The following is a 26,112-nucleotide window of genomic DNA, read 5'->3' on the forward strand; positions in this document are numbered from 1 at the left end:
AAAAAAAAACCTTTGAAAAGGTCGAGATCAGTGCTCCCGGATGGATCCTGTCAGCAGGAGCCAGAAAAAAACTGAAACAACTGTCACCTGCTCAGCATAATGAGATACTGGTGGTCTCTGGCTTCTTAAAGGCACTGACTATTTTCACTCATATAACTGCAGCCTATGGGCCTACTCGGTACTTACTCCAAAAAAGGGTCTGTGAAAGACATTTATGCTGTTTTTTTACTAAAACAACAACAAATTATTTACAGATGTAATCTCTTGGCCCCTTTTTTGAACTGAAGATGAAGATTTGAGGCCACTGTAGCCTAACCCTATAGGCTGCATAATGATTTTCCCTCTCAAGTGACTACAGGCCTTCCCGAAGAAAGGCGAATATCTCCATTTAAAAGGATATATTACAAAGAAGTGCTACAGAGTCCCTGCACGTGGGCAGGACTATTCTCTGCATATGACTATAAATGGAAATCCCTACGAGAGAACCTTCTCTTTCGCGCCCTTGGAAAGCATTATTAATGCCTATTTCCTCAGTAACTGAAGATGGGGTGAGTGTGCTCCTTTCGGAGGATAGTTTGGCGGTTTCTGCAAAAACTCCAAGGTAAGACCATAGTTTACTAAGTCCAACATCCGTTTGTCTGATGTTATTTCCTTTAATTTTCAGAGGTAGTTTAAGATGGTGGCACCCACCTGGGTGGCAGGAGTGAAGGAGTGGATGTAGCCAGTACTTGGTTCAGGTCACTGTCTGCAGCCTGTATCACGTCTTTGGGTGAGATGCTTCCGGCGTACGCCTTGCTTGCTGTAGGTTGCCGAGGGTGGCTGGCGATGGGCCTGATGGTAGGAGGGTTTGTATTGGGAATGAGTTGGAAATTGTTGGGGGTCTCTGGTAGCCACCTTTGTAAGAAGGCAAACCTCTACCCGGGCTCCTCTAAAGGGCAACTTTTTGAACGGCTAAGTGCTGAGTGACCTGGCAGTGTTGGTGTCAGTTTTTATTACCAAAAAAAGGCATCGTCAACGTGCTTCCCAAATAAGGTTTCACCATCGTAAACCATGTCCAAGTCTTTTGACTGGACCTCCGGTCAAAAGAATGTGACCTTTTGCCATCCTTGGTGCCTTAAAACTGCTGCTACGGCTAATTGGCTGAAACCTTTGGAAGCAAAGTCTAGGGCGCAATCAATTATCTTCGAAGTATGCTTGCCCTCCTGCAGTATCTTTTTCACCTCAGATCTTCTGTCCTCAGGGATGAGATCGATCAAGCTGCTGACATCTGACCACATCTGGCGATCATAGCGTCCTAGGATTGCTAGAGTGTTGGCTGCACGGACAGTAAGGGCAGACATAAGAGAACCTCTTTCCCACATTGCCCAGACGTCTGCCTTCCTCGTCTGGTGGAGCAGAGATGAGATTGGAAGGGTTTTTGGAACGTCTGAGCTGCCTGAGAGACGACAGAATCAGGCTTAGGATGACCAATTAAACAAGACTGGGATCCTCCATGGCCTTATATTTCTTTGTAGGAAGCTGGCCTGGTGTGTGGTGAGCACCTATGGTGTTATCACCTTATACCCGGTCCAGGTATCCCCTATTAGTGAGGTGTAGACAGTGTCTAGGAAGCAAGGGATCTGTAGAGGTAGCTGTGGATGACCAGCCAAGACTTATCTAGGAGACATGCAAAGCTTATGCAATACCACTATAGTCACACAGCATTTACACACATGAAAGAACCACACAGTGTTACAAAAATAAAGGTACTTTATTATAGTAACAAGTATTAAAATACTGTATAAGCAGTACGCTACTAGTAGGTGAGTAAATACACTATTATTTACACCTTAGTAATCAGGAATGGGCATAAAAAGCAACAGAAAACAGTGAAATGACAGGAAATAATGGAGACCCTAGGGGGAGACCAAATCATATAGTAAGTAAATGAAATGCGAAAGGCATGCCCCACCCAAGAAAGTGGAATATGTAGGTGGGAACTGGAGGAACTAGGAATCCCAAAAAGTAAGCACCAGAGTGTCCCCCAGAGACCAGGAGAGAAGAGGTAAGTACCCGTTTTTTCCCCAAAGCCACAGGTAAACTTTGTAAAAAGGACTGTGCATGACCCAAGCGAGACTGGAAGAATCAGTAAATGGATCCTGACAGAAGAGGACCTGGAAATGAAGGGGACCAAGTCCAGTTCCAGTTGCAGTGTCCAGTTGGAGTGTCCACTACCCTCCCTTCTGGAGATACAGGAACAGGTCGACAGTGAAGACCAGGAGTCAACTATGCTGCACAGGAGCAGAAGAAGAGTTCCAGGAGTGATGCAGTCCATGTCCCACGTCAGAAGAAGAGTTGCAGTCTGTCAGTGGTGTGGGAAACCACCAACAAGCCTTGGCAAAGGAAAGAGTTGCAGAAGAAGAGTTGCAAAGCTGCTGGGGACTAGGAAGGACCGGGGGAAACTCCACAAGGAGGGGAGATCAGGCGACCCTCAGCAGTAGGAGACTCAGAAGTCGGGAATGCCGCCTCCACAGGCAACTCACAGGCAGCAGGCACGAGAGTCACAGTGAGGCCCACTTAGCACTTCTGGACAGGAGTCCCACGTCGCTGGACCAGCAGGAAGGAGACTGCTTTGCACGGAAGAGTGGGGGAGGATGGGGCTACACGGAGCCTGAAGATCCCTTGGAAGAAGTTCCAACATGCCTTGGTAGCTGCAAGAGTCGCGGTGCACAGGAGTACTGTCCTGCAAAAAGAGGCAAGGGCTTACCATCTCACAAGTTGGACAGCTGGTATAGAGGACCAAGGGAACCACTCCAGAGCACATCCTGTGATCCAGGATCCACAAAGTTCGAGAAGAGAGGATCCACGCAGCCGGTCGACGTTGCAGTTGGTGCCTGCAGATGCAGGGGAGTGACTCCTTAACTCCAAGGGAGATTCCTTCTTGCTTCTTGTGCAGGCTGAAGTCTCGTCACACTCAGAGAATACATAACCAGGGAAATGTTGCAGTTGCTGGAAGGAGCTGGAGAAACAATGTTGCAAAGCAGAGTTGTCGCTGGAGTTGCAGATTGTTGGTTTCTGGAGTGTTCAGTTGCAGTCCAGGTGGCCAGAAGATGAAGTAAACGTTGCAGAGGAGTCCTGCTGGAATTTTGCATGTCAAATCTGAGGACCCCACCCAAGAGTGAGGCCCTAAATAGCCCAGGAATGGGGATTGGTCACCTAGCAGGGAGACCACCTATCAGGAGGGGGCTGTGACATCACCTGCCTGACCTAGCCACTCAAGCTCCTTGGATTCAAGATGGCAGAATCAAGTGGCGCTTGGAGGAGGTCTGGGCACCACCCCTGGGGTGGTGATGGACAGGGGAGTGGTCACTCTGCTATACGTTGTCCAGTTTTGCGCCAGAGCAGGGACCGGGGGTCACTGGGCTGGTGCAAAACAATTTATGCAAGGAGGGCACCAAATGTGCCCTTCAAAGCATACTGGTGGCTTGGGGAGGCTACCCCTCCCAAGCCATGTAACACCTATTTCCAAAGAGAGAGGGTGTTGCCTCCCACTCCCAAAGGAAATCCTTTGTTCTGCCTTCCTGGGCTTGAGCTGGTCAAGCAGCAGGAGTACAGACACCGTCTGCAGGAGGGCAGAAACCGTCGGTAGGATGGCAGCAGCGCGGGAAGCCCGGGAAAACCCTGCAGACAGGTAGGAGCAACGCTGGGGGTCCTCTAAGGATCCCCCAGAAAGCACGGAATCATGCAACCAATGCTGGCAACAGTATTGGGGTATGACTCTGACATGTTTGATACCAAAGATGCCCAGGTTCAGAGTTACCATGCTGGACACAGTGTCCAGTACATGGGTAAAATGGCTTCCCCGCACTTACAAAGTCCAGTGGAGCTGGAGTTCATAGGGGCACGTCTGCTAATGCAGGGGTGCCCTCACACACAGGTACAAGCACCCTGCCCTCTGGGCTAGGAGAGCTTGCCATAGGGGTGACTTACAGTGACTAGTAGTGAAAGGGTGCATGCATCTTTTCACGCAGGCTGCAAAAGCAGGCCTGCAGACAAATTTGGCATGGGCTCCCATAGATGGCATAAAATATGCTGCAGCCCATGGGGAACCCCTGGTGCCCCAAAGCCATGGGTAACTAGCATATACTAGGGACTTACATTGGGGCACCAGTATGCCAATTGTGGGTTGTACAATGTCAGAAACAAGCAACTTTTTAGGGAGAGAGCACAGTCACTGGGTTCCTGGTTATCAGGATCCCAGTGAACACAGTCAACACACACTGACAGCAGGAAAAAAGTGGGGGTCACCATGCCAAATAGAGGCTACTTTCTTACACTCTTATCCAGGCAAGGTGGAACTGGTGGGGCTGTAGCCGGTTTTTTCATATTTTAAGGGCCCTCAATCCAGACGAAATCTATGATGGGAAAGGCATTCACCTACTTTCTGGCCTGCTCTTTAAAGTCATGGAGAAAACAATCAGAATGTGTAACGAAGGTTGGTAGAAGGAAACATGCTGCAGTTCGGTTCATTAAGTTGTGGAAACCCCTAAAGTTCTCAAGGAGAGAGTCTGAGGAATGAGGAGATGGAGTAGAAACCAAGCACTCGTCCCATTCATCCTGCAACTGTTGTGGAGCAATGATTTCTCCCTCTTGCTTCTCTTCTTCAAGTATTATCCTCTCTAGGAGGTGCTGCAATGTTTGAGACTGGTGTAAGCCTTGGTGTCGGTGGAGGAGGGATGTGTTCTGTTGTGGCAGGAGAAAGACTGAGGTTGTGTCGACTGTTCTTGTTTAGAGTATGGAAACTTCTTTTGTAATTTTGAAGGATAGTTTGTAAGTCCTGAATCAGTGAGGTGGGCATCTGTACCACATCTCGTCGAGGTTGGAGATAGTTGTAACGCTCATAGTGTCTGCTATGTGGGATGAAATAGGTCATTGCCTTGTTGCCCATCTTCGTTACCTTCATCCTCCTTTTTAACATAGAGTTCAGAGGGACTGTGAGTGTCCCCAAGAGGTCCCTCATGTTCAGACTCCTCCCAGTCGAAGAGATGGCTTGGAAGCAAAGCTGAAACTCTGCTTGCAGGAATAACCTCAGGACACAAGATAGTCTTATATTTTGGTGATTTTATTAGTAGAAGTAGTATCCATTGATGACACAATGAAATGGAATGGTTTCTTACCTGTAACTCCAGTTCTCTCGTAGGGGTATTTCCATGATAGTCATAAGCACTGAATAGTTCCGCGCGCCTGCGGGGACCCCGGAGCACTGATGTGAAGTATATTCTTAAGTGCAAACACCAGCCGTTTGAAGAAAAGGTCTGTCAAAAAACACTTAAGAATAACATTGTGCAGCCTATGTGAACAGCTACACAGGCCAAATTGTTGAAAAGAAAATCAATAGTAGAGTAAATTCATGTTCAAACACCTATTTATTCTAGAAATGTAATAACAAATACATTCTCATACTTTATTTACACCTCTGATGAGAATAAAACAATGCAGGGCAGTGTAGCCCATAGGCTGCCATTATACAGAATGTAAATAGAGCTGTGCCTTTAAGAAAGCCAAGTCTTCCTGTATCCCATCATGCACAGCAACAGGCAGTTGCCTCAGTTCTTTTTGAAGGCTTTTAACCTGGAACAAGCTTTGTTGGAGTACCAACATCAACCATATTTATGGTAACTTTTTCTATGTGAACTCTACCGGGGAGGAGGGAGGGTTGCTTATGACTATCATGGAAATACCCCTACGAGAGAACTGGAGTTACAGGTAAGAAACCATTCCTTCTCTCGTAGGGGATTTCCATGTATAGTCATAAGCACTGAATAGAGTAGCAAGCCCATCCCCATAACCGCGGTGGAGCAGACAGAAAAATAGTGCCAAAACACTAAAGTTATGCAAATAAGTTCTTAAGCAAGGCCTGTCCAACCTGTGCATCCGCCCTAGCGTCTGTATCAAGGCAGTAATGCTGAGTAAAGGTATGGACAGACTTCCAAGTGGCAGCCTTGCATATTTCTGCCAAAAGTATATTTCTCATTAAGGCTGTAGTAGCTGCCTTCCCTCTAGTAGAGTGTGCTTTTGGCCTACCACTGAGGGACTTGTTCGCTAACTGATAACATAACATTATACATGAAACAATCCACCTGGATAGTGATTGCTTAGACGTGCCCAACCCTGTTCTAAGTGGGCCATAGTTAACAAAAAGCTGTTGTGATTTACGTAAGCATTTTGTCCTGTCCAAGTAAAATTTCAAAACCCTCTTTACATCCAGAGAGTGCAGCGTTCTCTCAGCAGGAGTAGCTGGATTTTGAAAGAAAGTTGGAAGTGAAATGGTTTGATTCACATGAAAATCGGAGACGACTTTCGGTAAAAATTTTGGATGAGTTCTCATGACCACTTTCGCAGAATGAAAAACCGTGTAGGGTTCCTGAGAGCAAAGGGCTTGGATTTCACTGACCCTACGCGCTGAAGTGATTGCCACCAGAAAAGCAGTTTTCCATGTGAGATGTTGAAGCGATGCCTTATGTATTGGCTCGAATGGAGGTAGCATCAGGCGCGATAGGACAACATTCAATTCCCATGGAGGAGACGGCCTTCTAATGGGGGGAAAGACCTTTTTTAAACCCTCCAGGAAGTCTTTAATAATTGGGATTCGAAAAAAGGAAGGTTGTGATGGGCTCTTCCTGTATGCTGTTAGAGCCGCCAAATGTACCTTTATTGATGATAATTGTAAGCCCCATTTTGACAATGTTAGGAGGTATGGCAGAATAGACTTCTCCACAGGATATTGGGTCAATGTTGTTGTCTAAACACCACACACAAAATCTCTTCCACTTGCTTGCATAAGTGGATCGTGAGGAAGGGCGCTTAGCTTCTCTCAGGATTTCCATACAGTCCTGAGGTAAGTTCAAGTGTCCATATTGCACTAGCTCAGGAGCCATGCTGCCAAACTCAGTGATGAGAGGTTGGGATGAGATATCTGCCCTCCGAACTTCATGAGCAGGTCCGGACGATAAGGGAGCCTGATGTGTGGTTTGAGTGACCGGTGAAGAAGGTCTGGGAACCACCATTGTCGTGGCCATTCCGGAGCAATCAGGATCATTTTGGACTGAGCATTGGATAACTTCTGGAGGACCGCCGGAATCAGGGGAAGCGGTGGAAAGGCGTAAAGAAATGCTCCTGACCAGCTTATCCACAGGGCATTCCCCAGTGTCCCTGGATGGTAATATCTGGAGGCGAAGTTTTGGCATTTTTTGTTTTCTGGGGTTGCGAACAGGTCTATAGAGGGGGAACCCCATAGTGCGAAAATGGAATGAACGACGTCGTCGTGTAGAACCCACTCGTGGTTCTCGTCCATTACTCGGCTGAGAGCATCCGCTTGCACATTCTGGATGCCCGGCAGGTGAGTTGCTACTAGCGACATGTTCCTGGCTAGAAGCCAATGCCAGATTGTCTGAGCCACCCTGGATAAAATCCTGGACCTGGTGCCTCCTTGTTTGTTTACATAGTACATGGTGGCCACGTTGTCCGTCTGAAGAAGGAGAGTTTCCGCTCTCAGAGAGGGAAGGAAAGCTTTGAGCGCAAGGTGGACCGCTCGAAGTTCCAGCAGGTTGATGTGATAGAGACTCTCTTTCTGTGACCACTTGCCTTGGACTCGAAGATGTTCCATGTGCGCTCCCCATCCGAGCAGTGACGCATCTGTTACTATGGTTTGAGCTGGAGGCTGTCGTTGGAACGGAATCCCCACCAAGAGATTGTCGGGTAGACACCACCACTTGAGGGACTGTAAGGCGTGGGGAGAAAGGAGGACTTTGTTCTCCCATTCGTTCGTTAGTTGACTCCATTGATCCTCCAGGTTTTCCTGTAATGGTCTCATATGGAGGCGAGCATTGGGAACGAGATGGCATCGAGCCCAGTAGGGAAGCTATTACTCTTGCAGTGGTCTGTGGAGCCTCTTGCAGTTGTTTGCACTTTTGGAGAATCGATAATCGTTGTTCCTCCGAAGGAAACACATTTCCTAGATTTGTATCTATAATGGCTCCTAAGTAATGCAACCTCTGAACCGGTGTTGCTGTGGATTTCAGGAGATTTACTTGAAGACCGAGTTTCTGTAACAGCTGTAGAGTCCATTTGAAATGTTGTTGCGTCTCTAGATAACTGGAGGCCTTTATGAGCCAATCGTCTAGATAGGGGTAGACAAAAATTCGATGCTTCCTCAAATGGGCGGCTACCACCGCCATGCATTTGGAAAAAGTCCTCGGCGCTGATTTTAGGCCTAAGGGCAGAACCGCAAATTGGTAATGATGTTTTCCGACGGTGAACCTTAAGAATTTTCGATGTTTCTTGGCCACCGGAATATGAAAATAAGCGTCGCAAAGGTCTACTGCACAGAGCCAGTCGCCCTGACGAAGATGTGGGTAAATTTGGTGCAAGGATAGCATCCTGAATTTCTCTTTGCGAATCCACTTGTTTGCTGTCCTTAGGTCTAAAATGGGACGAAACTCTTGCTTGTCTTTTTTTGGCACAAGGAAATACCTCGAATAAATCCCCTTCCCTTGCTGGCTGATCGGGACGGGTTCTATGGCTCTTTTTTGCAATAGGATGGTGACTTCTAACTGAAGAGCTTCGAGGTGTCGGTTGGTTGTTTTGGGTGGAACAGATGGTGGAGGACTGGTGAATCTGAGAACGTAACCATGTCTCACAATATTCAAAACCCAGGCGTCTGATGTGATGCGTAGCCACTCGTCCAGATGATTGAGATACTTCCCCCTACCGGAGTGGATAACGGAGGAGGGGGAAGCGAAGATTCAGGGCTTAGACGCGGGCGCCTGTCGAGGTGTCTGGGTCTGAGGTGTTGAACGACCCCTTGTCGACCTTCTGGAGAAGCCCCTCTGATGCTGCTGCTGCTGCTGTTGCTGTTGCTGAGGGCGTGAAGACGTCCAATGTGGAGTCTGATACCTGTGGGTGAACAGTCTTCTTTGATATGGGCGGAATCCTTTTCGCTGTTCTTTAGGTCGCTCCATGCCTACCGCTTTCAGGGTATCCAGCTCCGACTTCATTCTGGCCATCTCGTCATCGGCATGAGAGCCGAACAAAGTGGAGCCTGAGAAAGGTAGGTTCTATATCCTCTGCTGTGCTTCGGGTTTAAGCGATGTAAGCCGCAGCCATGCATGTCTCCTGAGCGCTATACCATGAGCATAGTTATGTGCGGATAGTGTTGAAGAATCCGCCGCAGCACTTATAATCTGGTTAGAAACCATAGCTCCCTCGCTCACGACCTCTAGGAAATCTTCCCTTTGGTCCCTAGGGAGATGCTCCGCGAACTGCAGTATAGAGTCCCAGAGGGATCGATCATATCTCCCTAATAAAGCAGTGGCACTGGCTGCTTTCATGGTGATGGATGCCGTCGAGCATACTTTTCTTCCTGCAGCATCGATCTTTCTGCTCTCTTTGTCTGGAGGAGCAGAGGAAGACGGTGACGTCGAATCCGATTTCTTCGCTGCCACTATAACTACCGAGTCTGGTACTGGGTCCGACCTCAAGAATAGAGGATCTTGCTCAGGTGGACGGTACTTTTTAATGAGTCTGGAAGGAGCAGACTTTGTTGTAGCCGGCGTGAGAAAAATGCCCATTGCTGGCTCAATAAGACCCGGAACCAGTGGAAGTAAAGGTCATGAAGATGTCTTTTGATGCAAGGTCTCAAAGATTACTGATGTCGATGGGGCCGGAGCTGCTAGCGGGATATTCAGCTTGGTTGCCCCTCTCACTAAGACCTCCTGAAATGTGTTGACATCATCTATGGGGGACACTCTTGGGGACGGTGAGTCCGATAAGGTTGGAGAGTAGTCCCGTGTGGACGATGAAGAATGTCCATGATGTGATTCCTGACGACGGTGCCTAGAGGTAGATGTACGCCTCGACGAATATCCAGAACGCCCTGCAGATCGCGTTGGAGTCCTCGGAACAGACTCTGGAGGAGGCGCCGGAAGAGGAGCCGTAGGTGTTACCGGCGTCTGTGGTAACGGCGACTGCCTTTGCGAGAGCTGTGGCGATGCCGGAAGTAGGATAAGCGAGGCCGAGGATTCCGAGGTTGTATAAACCCTTCTAGGCCTCTTAGATGGTCTTCTCGACGTCGAAGCACTCCTCGACGTCGAACTGCGGTGACGGCGAGTGCCTCTAGACGTCGACTCGTCTCGCCCCTGAGAACCTCTCGACGACGACCCTCGACGTCGGTGCAGTGACGGTGAACGCCTCCGACGGCGAACACTCTCTCTCGACGGCGAGCCCGACTCGGATCTCCTTGGCGTGGACTGTGTTCGCCGTGTCGACGGCGACCCAGATCCTCTCGACGTCAGGTGTCTTCGCCGCCTCGACGGCGAAATAGCTGTCGACGGCGAACGTCTTTTTCTCGCCAGCGAACCACTCCTCGACGGCGAACATGTTGGCGCCGTTCCCTGCTTCGACGTCGACGCTCTCGACGTCGTCGGAGATCTATGTCGTTTTTCAGCAGGTCTGGAAGGAGTCATGGAGGAAACAGGTTGAGCCCTGGTAGAAGCCTGACCTTCTCCTCGCTCTGTAGTGGAATGGCCACTTTTTCTCCTGTCCTCTCTCGCCTGAAGTCGGATCTTCTCTCTATCACGAAGGGTTCTTCTAGAGAAGGTTTTACAAATGTCACACGACTCCGGTTTGTGGCTGGATGGAAGACAAATTATACAGACCCTATGTGGATCTGTTTTAGCCTTCTTTCTGCCACAAGAAGGACATTTATCAAAAAGTGAAGGCATTTCTAACTCGAAAAACCTCAAAATTGTGTCAGAATTTAACAGAAATCAGTAGAAAATGATCACTCAAAGGTAAAAACGTCGAGTGAAAATGAAATTCAAAAGATATTTCAATGAATTTCTGTCACAAAAAGCTTTGTGAGGTAGAGCTCAATGCTTCAGGGTCCTGTCAGCAGGAGCCGGAAAAAAGAACTGAGGCAACTGCCTGTTGCTGTGCATGATGGGATACAGGAAGACTTTGCTTTCTTAAAGGCACAGCTCTATTTACATTCTGTATAATGGCAGCCTATGGGCTACACTGCCCTGCATTGTTTTATTCTCATCAGAGGTGTAAATAAAGTATGAGAATGTATTTGTTATTACATTTCTAGAATAAATAGGTGTTTGAACATGAATTTACTCTACTATTGATTTTCTTTTCAACAATTTGGCCTGTGTAGCTGTTCACATAGGCTGCACAATGTTATTCTTAAGTGTTTTTTGACAGACCTTTTCTTCAAACGGCTGGTGTTTGCACTTAAGAATATACTTCAAATCAGTGCTCCGGGGTCCCCGCAGGCGCGCGGAACTATTCAGTGCTTATGACTATACATGGAAATCCCCTACGAGAGAAATGATGTTGCAGGCAAAATTCCTCATGTTGCTGGTGCTGTAGATGAAAGTGTTGGCATTGACGGTGGGACTGCCGACAGTGGTGCAGACATCGTTGATGGTACTTTCGATGGCACTGGCATTGTCGATGTTATCTTCTTAGACGGTGGTGATGTCAAATCAACTGTCGACAGTGAGGTATAGGCAAATACCTTTGTGGATGAGATGGGAGTAATAATAGCCATCAATGATGTACCGGACGAAGATGGGCTCGTTGACGAGACAGTAGTGACAGTAGCTGTGGCCACTGTCGTCAACATTAACATCGACAGTGGTGTCATCATCGGAATTCTCAGAGGAGTTTTTGACCTAGAGGTTGATGGTTCAGATTAAGGGGAGCGTGGATGCTTCTTTTTCAGTGATGGAGTGGATGGCTGTGAGGCGGCCGACCCTGCAAAGACAAGAAGGAGTTTCTTCTTTCTGTGAGGGTCCTTGTGGTGAGATTTTAAGGTCTTCTCGCTCTCCTCAGATACCCTTTGGTCAGAGGATTTTGACTGTTTAAGGGGCCTTACAGCTGTATTATTGTCCTCACCTAAAGAGCTGGATCTTTATGACCTGGACTTCTCTAGCTCTCAATGTTTTTGAGACGGTACAACAGATTTTACACTCCTTGACCTGATGCTGTGGGTAAAGGCACTATAGGTAGTCTCTATTTGGGTCATCCACATGAAGCCTTTTGTTCCCACAGGACTTGCAGGAATAAAACAGACCTTTCTTGGAGGACTTAGATAGTGTAGCTGTAGAACTGGATTGTCACAGGAAAAAAACTGAGCAAAGCTCACGGAGATTCCCTTCACACGACGTGCGGAAGAAAGTCTGAGGGAAGTAGCAACTTTGGAGTATTATAGAGGGTACTGGTGCCTGATGATCACAGCCCAAGCTTGGCCCTTTTTTTTTTTCTTCAGAAGGACAGACTATTAAACTGAAAACCTACTGCCACTGTTCTTATGTTGTTATGATACCAAGGGACTCCCATTTCAACAACCGGGAATGATTCAAGCATGTGAATCGATGAGCGATCCAGTACCGGATAAGAAAATAAGTTACTTACCTGTAACTATAGTTCTCCAGTGTTGGAATCTTTCATAGATTCACATGCTTGAATCATTTCCAGTCATCGAGATGGGAGCCCACGGTACCTTAGAAAAGACCATGTCCCAAAGACATAACAGCAATAACATTAAAACTCTACATTTTAGAAATCTACCCAAGCCCTTTTGTAAAAGGGACCAAAGTTGAGCTTCAGCCAATCAGAGAGCTCCACCCTCTAGAACCCTCCTGAGAGAAGTTCCAGTACCTCAGTTTTTCTAAGCACTAGTGCGCATGTTAACAGTTGAACAAGAGACATTGAAGGTGAGCTTCCCCTGGGAGGCGGGTGGGTCGTATGTGTATCTATGAAAGATTCCAATACTGGACAACTATAGTTACAGGTAAGTAACTTATTTTCTTACTCCAGTATTGGAACGTTCATAGATTCCCATGCTTGAATCAGACTATAAAGCAGTATTCAGAGCACACTGCATTGACTCTACATCATTCAAATTAATGAGAAATTAATGAGAGATCACTGAGCTTTCCTTAACGTGAAAACATTATGTTCCATACATATTATATCAGTTATCTGTACATATACTTATATACTATGAAAAAGACATATGCAAAAGAAATATATAAAGCTTAAACCATGCAATGTGCCTAACAGAAAAGAAGGATGGAGGGAGGCAAAGTGAGCTCACGTTACTGGAACAGATGTCGCAGGACTGCCAGACCAACCGCCACATCTCCCTTAGGGATGGCATTCAGACAATAGTGCTTCGTAAACGTGTGAGTAGTCTTCCAGGTGGCTGCTCTGCAAATGTCGTGCAGGTGTACACCTGCAAACAGTGCCATGGACGCTGAGACAGATCTCGTAGAGTGCGCACTTAATGAGGAATGTAAAGGCTTTCCAGCTGCCTGGTGGCAAACGTTTATAGCAGTTACTATCCACCTGGCTTTACTCCGCTTGGAAAGGGCCTGTCCCTTCCTAGGGGCACTAAATGCAACAAATAATTGAGTAGTCTTTCTAAAATGCTTGGTTCTATCCTAGTAAAATTTGAGATTCTTTCTGATGTCCAACAATTGCAGAGCTCTCTCCGACAGAGATGTTGGGTTTGGAAAGAAAGATTTCAAAACCAACAGTTGGTTAATATGAAAGTCTGATGGCACCTTTGGAACAAACCTGGGGTTCGTGCTAAGTATCACTATCCTGTTGAAGTTGAAGGAAAGGCTCCTGGAATGGTAAACACCTGAATCTCACTGATCAGACTAGAAGAAGTAAGGGCTAGCAACAGAGCTACTTTCCACCATAAATCCTTTAAATCCGCTCTGTGTATCGGTTCAAATGGGTGTTTCGTAACCTGAGACAGAACCGTGTTGAGCTGCCAAGACAGTGGAGGAGGACTTACTGGAAGAAACTCGAAAGAGTCCTTTGAGAAATTGTTTGATCAATCTAGAAGACCACAGAGATGGTGACGTCAGCAAAGGGAGGTATAGCCGCCAAGTGCACCCTGATGGATGCATGCGCCAAGCCTGTAGACGCCAGATGGAGGAGATAGGGCAATATTCGCTCCAGCGGAGATAGCAGTGGATCAATCTGCTCCTTCTGACACCACAAACAAAATCTCTTCCATTTTAAAGAGTATGATTTGTTGGTGCTATCTGCTCTGGCTTTTGCCAGAATATCCTGACGCTTAGGGTGAATATTTAAATGGGCGAACTCATTGTGTTCAGGAGCCAGGCAGATAATTTGAGTGATCTGGGGTCCGGATGTAAAATCTGGACCTCGCTCCTTGTTAAGAGCTGTGGTGAAACGTTCAGCGGAATGTGATCCGCCTCCGAGAACAGGAGGAGTTCAGAGAACCAATGTTGGTGGGGCCAAAACGGAGCTATCAGGATGAGCCTGCAATGCTCCTGTTTGATCTTTGCAAGTACTCTTGAGATTAGAGGAATGGATGGAAAAGCATAGACAAATATTCCGCACCATGCCATCGAAAACTCATTCCCCCAAGAGCCCTGATGGTGAACCCAACTTGCATAATAGCGACATTTGGTGTTCTACGGAGTTGCAAAAAGGTCCAGTTTGGGTTTCCCCCACCTCCTGCAGACCTGGTCGACCACCTCCCGGTTCAGCTCCCATTCGTGTCAGGACGACGTCAGTCTGCTGAGGGTGTCTGCTGTCTCGTTTTGCCTTCCTCGTAGATGTTCTGCTCACAGACTGATACCATTGCGAATGGCCCATTTCCAAATAGTCTGCGATTCCAGAGGTAGGAGAAGAGACTTTGTTCCACCTTGCTTGTTTAAATAATGCATTGCTGCAATATTGTCCGTTCTTATGAGAACTGCTGATTGCTTTATTCTCGGGAGGAAAGCCTGCAGGGCCAGGGAGACCGCTCTCAACTCCAGGAAGTTGATGTGATATTTTTGGAAGGAGTTGCTCTACTTTCAACTGATCTGAAGGTCTTGAAGATACGCTCCCCAACCCTTTAGGGAAGCATCTGTGGTGATGACTAACAGAGGACGAGGCGGTAGGAAAGGAACACAGACTGCGATGTTTCCCTGGTTTTTCCACCAGTGGAGCGCTTGAACCATCCGAGGAGTTATTGTGATTAAATAGTTGAATGAGCCCTCTCTCTGTATCCACTGAAGATCTAGTTCCTCCTGCAGGGGACGCATTCTTAGTTGACAAAAGGGGACTAACTGTATGCAAGAGGACATCATCCCCAGAAACGACTTTTTTCTTTGTGCTCTGCTTGTTATGCAAACAAGTCTTGCTTGCCTCTCCCCTGAAGGGAAAGCTCTGTCTTTGATGGTGTTGATTTTTGCCCCTAAAAAGGTCGTCACTCTTGTTGGCAATATGCTCGACTTGTTCTGATTCAGATTGAGGCCCAGCTCGTCGAATAATGCTATGCAAGCCGTTGTTGTCGTGAGCTGTCTGAGACAAGTGTGCTTTTATTAGCCAATCGTCTAAGTAAGGAAAAATTAATTTTTTTCTTTCTCAGGAAACCCGCTATCAGAGCTAGGCACTTTGTAAAGATTGTGGGGGCATACTTCAGGCCAAATGGAAGAACCTTGAATTGGAAATGGCTGCCGGCTACCGCAAAACGGAGTTATTTTCTGTGGGCAGATGAAATTGGAATATGTAAGTAAGTGTCCTGTAGATCCAGAGACGTCATATAATCTCTGTGATTCATGCAGAGAAGAATATCTTCTAATGTGACCATGCAAAAGGTTTGATGTTTGAGGCATTTGTTTAGGTCCCTGAGATCTAGAATGGGACACCAAGATTCCCAATTTTGTGCACCAGAAAGAAACAGGAGTAAAAACCCTTGCCTTTTTCTGAAGGAACACTCTCTATCGCTCCCTTCCTGAGCATGGTCACGACATCCAGCCGGAGTTGTTTTAGATGCTTCTGAAAGAAGGTATGAGGACGACGAGAAGGTGGGCATTGAATGAACTATAAAGTATGGCCAAATCGAACAATCTTTAAAACCCACTGATCTGATGTTATTTGTTCCCATTTCCGATAGAAGAGTGATATCGTTCCCCCTATCTTTTGGATTTGTGGTAAAGTTGTAGCCGGAGCCTGGAACAGGTCATTGACGCCTGACTGCCTCTTTGCTCTGATGCGGTTTTCCCCTAGGAGGGGGTCTAGAATAGGACGCCTGAGGTGGTTGCCTTTGGGAGTATTGAGGTTGAAACTTCTGTGTAGCATAGGAGGGGTAACGAAAACTCTGGTACCCCCCCTCGATATGTCGAAACTCCTCGACCTCTGGATGTACGAAAGGGGATCCTCTAAAATTGAGGTGTTCCTAAGGACCTTGCAGTGTCTGATGTGATCTGATGGCTTGCAGGGCCTCATCAACATGCCTGCCGAACATAGCCTCTCCATCAAAAGGGAGGTCCAATACCTTATTCTGAACCTCTGGACGAAAGGAAGTTGCCCTAAGCCAGCATTGATGCCGCAGCACTGCCCCACCAGCTAGCAGTAGAAAAGCTGTGGTTGCTATATCCATGGCGCAGTCTATCACCTCAGCTGAGGTGCGCTGTCCCTCTAAGAGGATTTTCTTCACCTCCACCTTAGAGTCTTCTGAAAGGTGGTCTAGATACAGGGCACTATCAGCCCCCAGCTGTCAATCATACCTCCCCAGGATTGCCAATGAATCTGCTGCTCTTACAATCAGACCAGACAAATAAGAGAAACGCATTCAGATGTTGTCCAGTCTTCTCCCCTCTTTGTTTGGAGGAGATTAAATTGGCGATGGATTTTTGGAACACCTCCACGCTGCCTGGGTTATGACTGAGTCTGGCTTCGGGTGACTAACTAGACACGCCAGCACGTCCTCTGGGGCCTTATATTTTTTGTCCTATCTAGGCAAGACTGCTGTCATCGCAGCTGGATTTCTCATTACTTTGAGACCTTCCTCCCAGATGTAGCCCACTATCGGTATGGAACAGACACTCTTCTGATAAGGCTCCTTGAAGTCATATAAAAAACAATCCATCTGCTTGGATGGCATGGGTATTGCAAATCTCTTTGCTGCTCTCTCAAGCAGATTATGGAAACCCCCAATATCTCCTGGGGGAGAATTCGCCGGAGTAGGCAACGGTGATGAGGGTGTCGGCAATACATAGTTGTCCCCATCGGAGTTCTCATCCTGCATTTCTGCTTCTCTCTCTTCATCAGAAGAGTCAGTAACCTGCATGAAAGACCTTTGTGGGGTACTTCTGGACGATCTAGGAGAAAACCTAGGTTGTGGCGCTGGAGTGGCAGGCATCGAGGTAGGAGGCGCTGTTTGAATGTCCGATTGTGGCACAGATGGAAACCTCTTTTTGTAATCCGCTAAACTGTATATCAGAAATAAGGGAACTCGGGACACAGACCATGTCTTCTGGTACATATGGCTGTTGTCGTTGAGGAGAATAATACTGTTGATAATACTCCTCTTCATCCTCTTGACACTTAACATGGAGTTGTGAATGGCTATGGGCTGCCCCAAACGGCCCATCCTCATCAGAATCTTCCCCCAAAAGATGAGTTGGGATTAATGGTGTGACCCTGCTTGGGGATGTAGCTCGTGGAGTGATATCTACTCTTCCAGAAACACTGTTTTTCTCCTCGTCAACAGTGTCAACGACAGTACGGTCGACGAAGTCGTCAACGAAGTCATGTCCGATAGCCCTAACTGCCGACGATAATGTAGACATAGGAATCCTCGTCGTCAACAGAGCCGTCGTCGGATTTATCGCCGACGTCTTGATCTTTAACGTCAACAGCCTAGATTTTGTTACCGTCGTCGTGGATGTAATTGACGAGGAAGACGTCACCATCGTCAATGCAGCCGCTGTGTACGTTCTCGTCCGTGTCGATGAGGATGACTTCGTCGACAGTGGAATCGCCAACAGTATGTCTTCAGAAGGTGAAGAAGGCTTTCTGAACACAGTCAGAACCTATGGAGGAGGTGTAGACGGCTCTGAGGAAGATTTAAGTACCTCCTTTGATGTTGAAGGCCGATGCCTGGACTTAGAGGAGGAACTTCTCTCCTGAGGTGAGGATGAGAGACTGCGGCCTTCATTAGACCCCTGCGAGGTCTTTATGAAAGTCTTTGAGGATAGTTTTGAACCCTTTTCAGAATGAGGTGATCTTTGCCTCTTTTGTAACTTCTTAGAAGACCATGAAGACTCCTCACTGTCAGAGTCCGAAACAGGGTTTTTTCTTGATTTAAGCTTCTGGAGCCATAGCAACAACCTCCCCTTCTCTATCATTTAAAGTCTTTGATGAAAAGGTATGACATACATCACAGTCAGTTGCAGAATGTTCAGGATAGAGGCAATATATACAATCTGTATGAGGGTCTTCTGAATGAAGCCTTTTCTTCCCACAAGTGCTGCAGGGTCAAAAGAGAATTGTTCACTCTCTGACAGACATCCTGCTGGTATAACAGGCTCCAGAAAGTATGAGTTTAAGTCAGAAAAACTCAATAAGCAAATAGTAATTCAGATGTAGTGACTAAGGGCCATATGTACCAACAAATTTTCCCATAGACACAGAATGGGTAAAATCCTTTGCTACATCTGGCCCTAAATCTTCTTCCACAAGAACAAACTGAGCAGAGCTGTAAAGAAACGCATAAAAATGACACAGGTAGGCAGTGGGTTTGCAGCAGTACTGCACATGCATTTTTAAACAGCCTGCTGCTTCCCAAGCAAAAAATAATGGCCAGATAAAAAAAGTACTAGAAATGATGGCATCCATTATGAGGTCTCAATGTATGGAGGGTAGTTCCTTTGAAAGGATGGCAGGATGCTGGTGCTTAACAGTTTGTGCAAGGCCATGAGGAGGCAGCACTCAGCAAGGACAGAGCTACTAAGGAGAGAGAGACAGATATTCAATCAGAGTCATTTTTAAATTATGGAATCTTATCTCTATTTTAACATGGAAAACAGACATAACTGGACAATAGGCGCTACAGAGATGTGTATCATTGCACACAGTGATTTCAAGTAATAAGCACAGTTGGAAAATCCATACCAATCTGTAACTACTCTGGCCAAGCCCACAACCTTCTATTCAATTACTAGGACCCTATGCATCACAAACCTACTGATGCCTTGTTGATTTGCTTGCACTTGAAGCTAGGCTTCTTCTCAACAAATACATCACCTACCAGACACAGAGAAGACCCTATTACTGCTGTATTGTGAAACGTACACAAGTCCATAAAAGTACCTCAATTTTTACCCTCTGTACTCCTGCTGACAGTGCTCATTAAGCAGATAATGTCTTTCAATGCAACCAGTCCTTTTCTACAAAGCTCTTGCTAATCTTTTCAAATGTCTTTTGTTACAGTTGAGGCCTAGAAGAGGGTTCCATACAGGGCAGCACCTGCACAATTCTTCTACTTACCATCAGACTTTGACATTTATCAGCTTACAACCTCCAATGAATTAAGGCCCTGTAACCTAAAACACATTTTCGAATAGCTCATCAAACCCGCCGGCAAACTTGCTGTTAAGTGATACAAAAAAACAGCCCAGCTTGCTGACCGGCATGTTAGGAACCAAAGCCCTGATAGAATAAATAAGGGGGTATGAAATCCAAACAATCTGTAATACAAATATATTTTTTTACAGCTACAGCCATTCTACCTGAAGGATCCTAGAACATCAGCCATGTTGAAGTTCTCCAGCATTTCCATGACCCGCTCACAACCATCTGAGCCCAGGGCATTCCCTACAGAGGAAAAGACCAACATTTGTGAAGGGATCGGATATTTGTCACAATCATCAAGGCATCAAGTTTAGAAGTGTCACAGACCAACTTAACTATTCCCAAGTGTTAACTAAAGAATAATTTTTTTCATGCACTCAACACCATTAGCATTTAGGAATTTTTGTTTGCGCCCTAAATATAAGCTATTACATTTGGAAGTTTTCTTGTTGAACAGTAACCCAGGTATTTGTTTATCCATCAAATTAGACATCAAAAGTCTCCATCAAACGGGCCGAAAGAAGCAGAAAAGTGTTGGGTTTATAAACAACACAAAAGATTCTGAAAAGCAAGCCTTTGGCTCCAAACTGTTACATTGAATGGTGTTCTGAACTGAACAGTCTTTCTTAAACCTGGCCTCTTCATGTTTTCAGACACCTCGAGGGGCATTCCTTCAGATTGCAGGTGTTAGCTTAAGAATGATAAGTTCTGGGGTGTGAAGGGCAGAAGTGATCTTCTATCTTATGTGATGTGGTCTGGCAGCTCAAGCTGCCACCACTGGAACCTGGGGACCCAGGTTCAGTCCTGACCTAAGCACTAGACTCAACACTGTGATTCTAGGCAAATTACTTAATCTCCCTGTTCCTAGAAATGTGACATGTAATGTGTGTTGATTTAATTTTGAAATTACCACTGGATATGCACTATCCTGTAGATCATTTCCCTACTTCATGTAATGTACAGCACTCCATTGCTTCACAACTATGTAGGTGCTACATAAAATACCTATGGATAATACAGCCTACCCTTGTGGTGGTGATCTATTGTGACACAGTAGTAAGAATCATGGGTTGTGCTACTTTCCACATAACGCAAGACTGTGTGCAACATGACAGGTTCTGGGTACCCACGTGATCAAGCTTTTACCCACCCTCATTAAATGTTCTGTGACAACCTTCAGCCCATTTGTGTACAGACTCCGATCCATGGTTGGATGTTTCTAGGTAAACATCTGAATATTATTGGTTCTGCAACATGATACCCTCCGTGGTGATTGTGTGCTCTATAAATCTGGATAACAAAACATTCTGGATCTCTTGTCCCTGGATTGCCTCGTCCCTCATTTCTCTGGTGTTCTGCTCAGAGGCTCTACATGTCAGCCCTTACAATACACCCATGTCTCCCAGCTTAATATTCTCTTGGAACATGTGTCTGGAGTTGCCAATGAACCAGAGCTTTCCTGATGCAGTCACTGTTGCATCCATGCAAACCTCCGTCCGGTGTACTCTTAAATCTATCAGCCTTTCTTTTCCAATTTAGCATTATCAAACACAGAATTCCTCAAGTATTGCGTCCCTTTGTCACTGTGTGACATTCACCATCTCCAAAAGACCCATTTTCTCCTAGTCCCTCCTTTCCCTGTATGAAACTTGTCTAGTGCTGTCTCTCTAACTTTTCGAGACATTCCCCTGCGTAGGTTCTCTAATCTTTGTCCTATACTACCTGTTCCAGTGTCATTGAAGCCTGTGCCCTCTTAGACCACATCATAATGCCACTGATCCTAGTGTCATATGCCTTTCCTATCCCACTCATCTGTGTTGCCACATAGCCTTTGTAAGGTGTAAATTTGTTCGCAAAAAGTGAGGACCAAAAATTATCCTAAGGACATACAAATTATTTTGATGAGTTTTGAGTGCTTGCCTTAAGTTTCAGCTCATTTAGTCTTTAACTGCTTTGAAAGCTTCTAGAATGAAATTGTCTAAAAACAAGGCCTGCAGTGTCTCTTGCAACAGAGAAGACTCCAAGACAGTGCCTAGGCAACTGACATTTTGCAGAACCATTGACACAAAGGTATTCCCTTCGACAAGATTGAAGGTTTACAAACTCCGGACCCACAATCAAACACAGATGTAGTGAAGGAAGCCCATGTAAAGAAAAAAGGCCAGAAAATGTCCTAGCGAATTAAGAAGCAAAAAACGAAGCAGTTGATAATGCAGTTTCTATAAAATATGGTCATTATTTCAGTAATGTTGCTAGCTAAGTAAGAAATGTAAATAAGAACAAGTGATTAGGGAAAGAATTCAGCACATCATTACCTAAAGTGAAAAAGGCAGTCGACCAGACATAAAGCTGTTGAGACTACTAAAACGCCAAGGAAGGCCAACAGCAGAACATAAGAATGAAAATGTCACTTACCCAGTGTACATCTGTTCGTGGCATCAGTCGCAGTAGATTCGCATGTTCTGCAATAGCTCGCCATCTGGTGTTGGGCCGGAGTGTTACAAGTTGTTTTTCTTCGAAGAAGTCTTTCGAGTCACGGGACCGAGTGACTCCTCCTTTTGTCTCCATTGCGCATGGGCGTCGACTCCATCCTCGATTGTTTTTCCCCGCAGAGGGTGAGGTAGGAGTTGAATTGTAGTAATAGTGCCCATGCAATGGAGTGACTAAGTATGCACTTATTTAAGGTTGAGATGATACATATATAAATAATTGAAGGTAACTTCCAAACTGCTACAGGCTGCCGGGGAGGCGGGTGGGCACATGCGAATCTACTGCGACTGATGCCACGAACAGATGTACACTGGGTAAGTGACATTTTCAGTTCGATGGCATCTGTCGCTGTAGATACGCATGTTCTGCAATAGACTAGTAAGCAGTTATTTCCCCAAAAGCGGTGGATCAGCCTGTAGGAGTGGAAGTAGTCTGAAATAATGTCCTTAATACAGCTTGACCTACTGTGGCTTGTTGTGCGGATAACACGTCTACACAGTAGTGCTTGGTGAATGTGTGAGGCGTAGACCATGTGGCTGCCTTACATATTTCTTGCATTGGGATGTTTCCTAGAAAGGCCATGGTAGCACCTTTCTTTCTGGTTGAGTGTGCCCTTGGTGTAATGGGCAGCTGTCGTTTAGCTTTAAGGTAGCAGATTTGGATGCATTTAACTATCCATCTGGCTATACCTTGTTTTGAAATTGGGTTTCCTGCATGAGGTTTTTGAAATGCAATAAAGAGTTGTTTAGTCTTTCTGATGTTCTTTGTTCTGTCAATGTAATACATTAATGCTCTTTTGACATCTAATGTATGTAGTGCCCTTTCAGCTACGGTATCTGGCTGTGGAAAGAACACCGGAAGTTCCACTGTTTGATTTAGATGGAACGGTGAAATAACCTTTGGCAAAAATTTAGGATTGGTCCTTAGGACGACTTTATTTTTGTGTAGTTGTATAAAAGGTTCCTGTATAGTAAACGCCTGAATCTCGCTTACTCTTCTCAGGGAAGTAATGGCGATGAGAAATGCCACCTTCCAGGTTAGGAACTGTATGTCGCAGGAGTGCATGGGTTCAAAAGGTGGACCCATAAGTCTAGTTAGGACAACATTTAGGTTCCATGAAGGAACAGGTAGTGTTCTTGGTGGTATAATTCTCCTAAGGCCCTCCATGAATGCTTTAATGACTGGTATTTTATATAGGGAAGTTGAATAGGTAGTCTGCAGGTATGCAGATATTGCTGCAAGGTGAATCTTAATGGAAGAGAAAGCTAGGTTAGATTTTTGTAAGTGAAGCAAGTAACCCACTACATGTTCTGGAGTTGTGTGTAATGGTTGTATTTGATTAATATGGCAGTAGCAAACAAACCTCTTCCATTTACTTGCATAGCAGTGCCTGGTGGATGGCCTTCTTGCTTGTTTTATGACTTCCATACATTCTTGGGTAAGTTGTAAGTGCCCGAATTCTAGGATTTCAGGAGCCAGATTGCTAGATTCAGCGATGCTGGATCTGGGTGTCTGATCTTTTGGTTGTGCTGTGTCAACAGATCTGGCCTGTTGGGCAATTTGATGCAGGGTACCACTGATAGGTCTAGCAGCGTTGTGTACCAGGGTTGCCTTGCCCAAGTTGGTGCTATCAATATGAGTTTGAGTTTGCTTTGACTGAGTTTGTTTACCAGGTAAGGAAGGAGAGGGAGAGGAGGAAAAGCGTAAGCAAATATCCCTGACCAGTTCATCCATAGGGCATTGCCTTGGGATTGTTTGTGTGGGTATCTGGATGCGAAGTTTTGGCATTTTGCGTTCTCCCTTGTCGCAAACAAGTCTATCTGAGGTGTTCCCCAGAGTTTGAAATAAGTGTTCAGTATTTGGGGGTGAATTTCCCATTCGTGGACCTGTTGGTGATCTCGAGAGAGATTGTCTGCGAGTTGATTTTGTATCCCTGGTATAAACTGTGCAATTAGGCGAATTTGGTTGTGAATTGCCCAATGCCAAATTTTTTGTGCTAACATGCTTAACTGCGTGGAGTGCGTCCCTCCCTGCTTGTTTAGATAATACATTGTTGTCATGTTGTCTGTTTTGACGAGAATGTATTTGTGAACTATTATTGGTTGGAAAGCTTTTAGTGCTTGAAAAACTGCAAGAAGTTCTAGGTGATTGATATGCAGTTTTGTTTGATGTACGTTCCATTGTCCTTGTATGCTGTGTTGATCGAGGTGTGCTCCCCACCCTGTCATGGAAGCATCTGTTGTTATTACGTATTGTGGCACTGGGTCTTGGAAAGGCCGCCCCTTGTTTAAATTTATGTTGTTCCACCACAGAAGCGAGAGGTAAGTTTGGCGGTCTATTAACACCAGATCTAGAAGGTGACCCTGTGCTTGAGACCACTGTGATGCTAGGCATTGTTGTAAGGGCCTCATGTGCAGTCTTGCGTTTGGGACAATGGCTATGCATGATGACATCATGCCTAGGAGTTGTAATACCATCTTTGCTTGTATCTTTTGTGTTGGATACATGCGTTGTATGATGGTGTTGAAATTTTGAATTCTTTGTGGACTTGGAGTGGCTACTCCTTTTGATGTGTCTATTATGGCTCCCAGGTATTGTTGTACCTTGCGTGGCCGAATCTTGGATTTTGTGAAATTGACGGTGAACCCTAGTTTGAAGAGGGTTTGTATGATATGATTTGTGTGATTTGAGCACTCTATTAACGAATGGGCCTTGATTAGCCAGTCGTCTAGATATGGGAACACATGTATTTGCTGCCTTCTGATGTGTGCAGCGACTACCGCTAGACATTTGGTAAAGACTCTTGGTGCGGTTGTTAATCCGAAAGGCAGTACCTTGAATTGGTAATGTATTCCTTTGAATACAAACCTTAGGTATTTCCTGTGCGATGGGTGAATTGGTATATGGAAATAAGCATCCTTGAGGTCTAAAGTTGCCATGTAGTTGTGCAGCTTTAGCAATGGCAATACTTCTTGTAGTGTGACCATGTGGAAGTGGTCTGATTTGATGAAAGTGTTGACTACTCTGAGGTCTAGGATTGGTCTCAGTGTTTTGTCCTTCTTTGGTATCAGAAAGTACAGTGAGTAAACTCCTGTGTTTATTTGTGTGTTTGGCACTAATTCGATTGCATTCTTTTGCAATAGTGCCTGCACTTCTATCTCTAGGAGATTGGAATGGTGTGTTGTTAAATTTTGTGCTTTTGGTGGTATGTTTGGAGGGAACTGTAGAAATTCTATGCAGTAACCATGTTGGATAATTGCTAGAACCCAAGTGTCTGTAGTGATTTTCTCCCATGCTCTGTAATAATGACCTATTCGTCCCCCCACTGGTGTTGTGTGGAGGGGGTGAGTGACATGTGAGTCACTGTTTAGTAGTAGGGGTTTTGGGGCTTTGGAATCTTCCTCTATTTCTAGGGAATTGCCCTCCTCTATATTGTCCCCGAAAACCTCCTCTATACTGTCCTTGGTAACTGGACGGTGTGGCTTGTGAGGTGCTGGCTTGTGTGCTTTGACCCCGAAACCCCCCTCGAAAGGGCGTTTTACGGAATGAGCTGTAATTCCCTCTGCTCTGCGGGGAGTAGAGTGCGCCCATGGCTTTGGCAGTGTCCGTATCTTTTTTGAGTTTCTCAATCGCTGTGTCCACTTCTGGACCGAACAGTTCTTTTTCATTAAAAGGCATATTGAGAACTGCTTGTTGAATCTCTGGTTTAAATCCAGACGTTCGGAGCCATGCATGCCTTCTGATAGTTACTGATGTATTAATTGTCCGTGCAGCTGTATCTGCAGCGTCCATGGAGGAGCGGATCTGGTTGTTGGAGATGGCCTGTCCCTCCTCAACCACTTGTTTTGCCCTATTTTGGAAGTCTTTGGGCAGATGTTCAATGAGATGTTGCATCTCGTCCCAGTGGGCTCTGTCATAGCGCGCGAGTAGTGCCTGGGAGTTCGCGATGCGCCACTGGTTTGCAGCTTGTGCTGCGACTCTTTTACCAGCTGCATCAAACTTGCGGCTTTCTTTATCTGGGGGTGGTGCATCTCCAGATGTGTGAGAGTTGGCCCTTTTCCTAGCTGCTCCTACAACAACAGAGTCTGGTGGCAGCTGTGTTGTGATGAAAGCCGGGTCTGTAGGAGGCGGCTTATACTTTTTTTCCACCCTTGGTGTGATTGCCCTACTTTTGACCGGGTCCTTAAA

At 45.9% G+C, this 26,112-nt stretch overlaps 1 protein-coding gene across 4 annotated transcripts in view; it reads right to left on the reverse strand.

Moving 5' to 3' along the window:
• The window catches only part of RANGAP1 (Ran GTPase activating protein 1), a 435,479-nt gene that overhangs the window by 287,828 nt on the left and 121,539 nt on the right, over positions 1 to 26,112 (reverse strand). For all 4 annotated transcript variants that reach the window (XM_069231247.1, XM_069231244.1, XM_069231245.1 and 1 more), the window contains one exon: positions 19,593 to 19,677. In XM_069231247.1, the coding sequence (XP_069087348.1) occupies positions 19,593 to 19,677 (85 nt within the window). The remainder of the gene's footprint in view (positions 1 to 19,592; positions 19,678 to 26,112) is intronic.

This window comes from Pleurodeles waltl, chromosome 4_2 (assembly GCF_031143425.1).
Source record: "Pleurodeles waltl isolate 20211129_DDA chromosome 4_2, aPleWal1.hap1.20221129, whole genome shotgun sequence".
NCBI lineage: Eukaryota > Metazoa > Chordata > Amphibia > Caudata > Salamandridae > Pleurodeles > Pleurodeles waltl.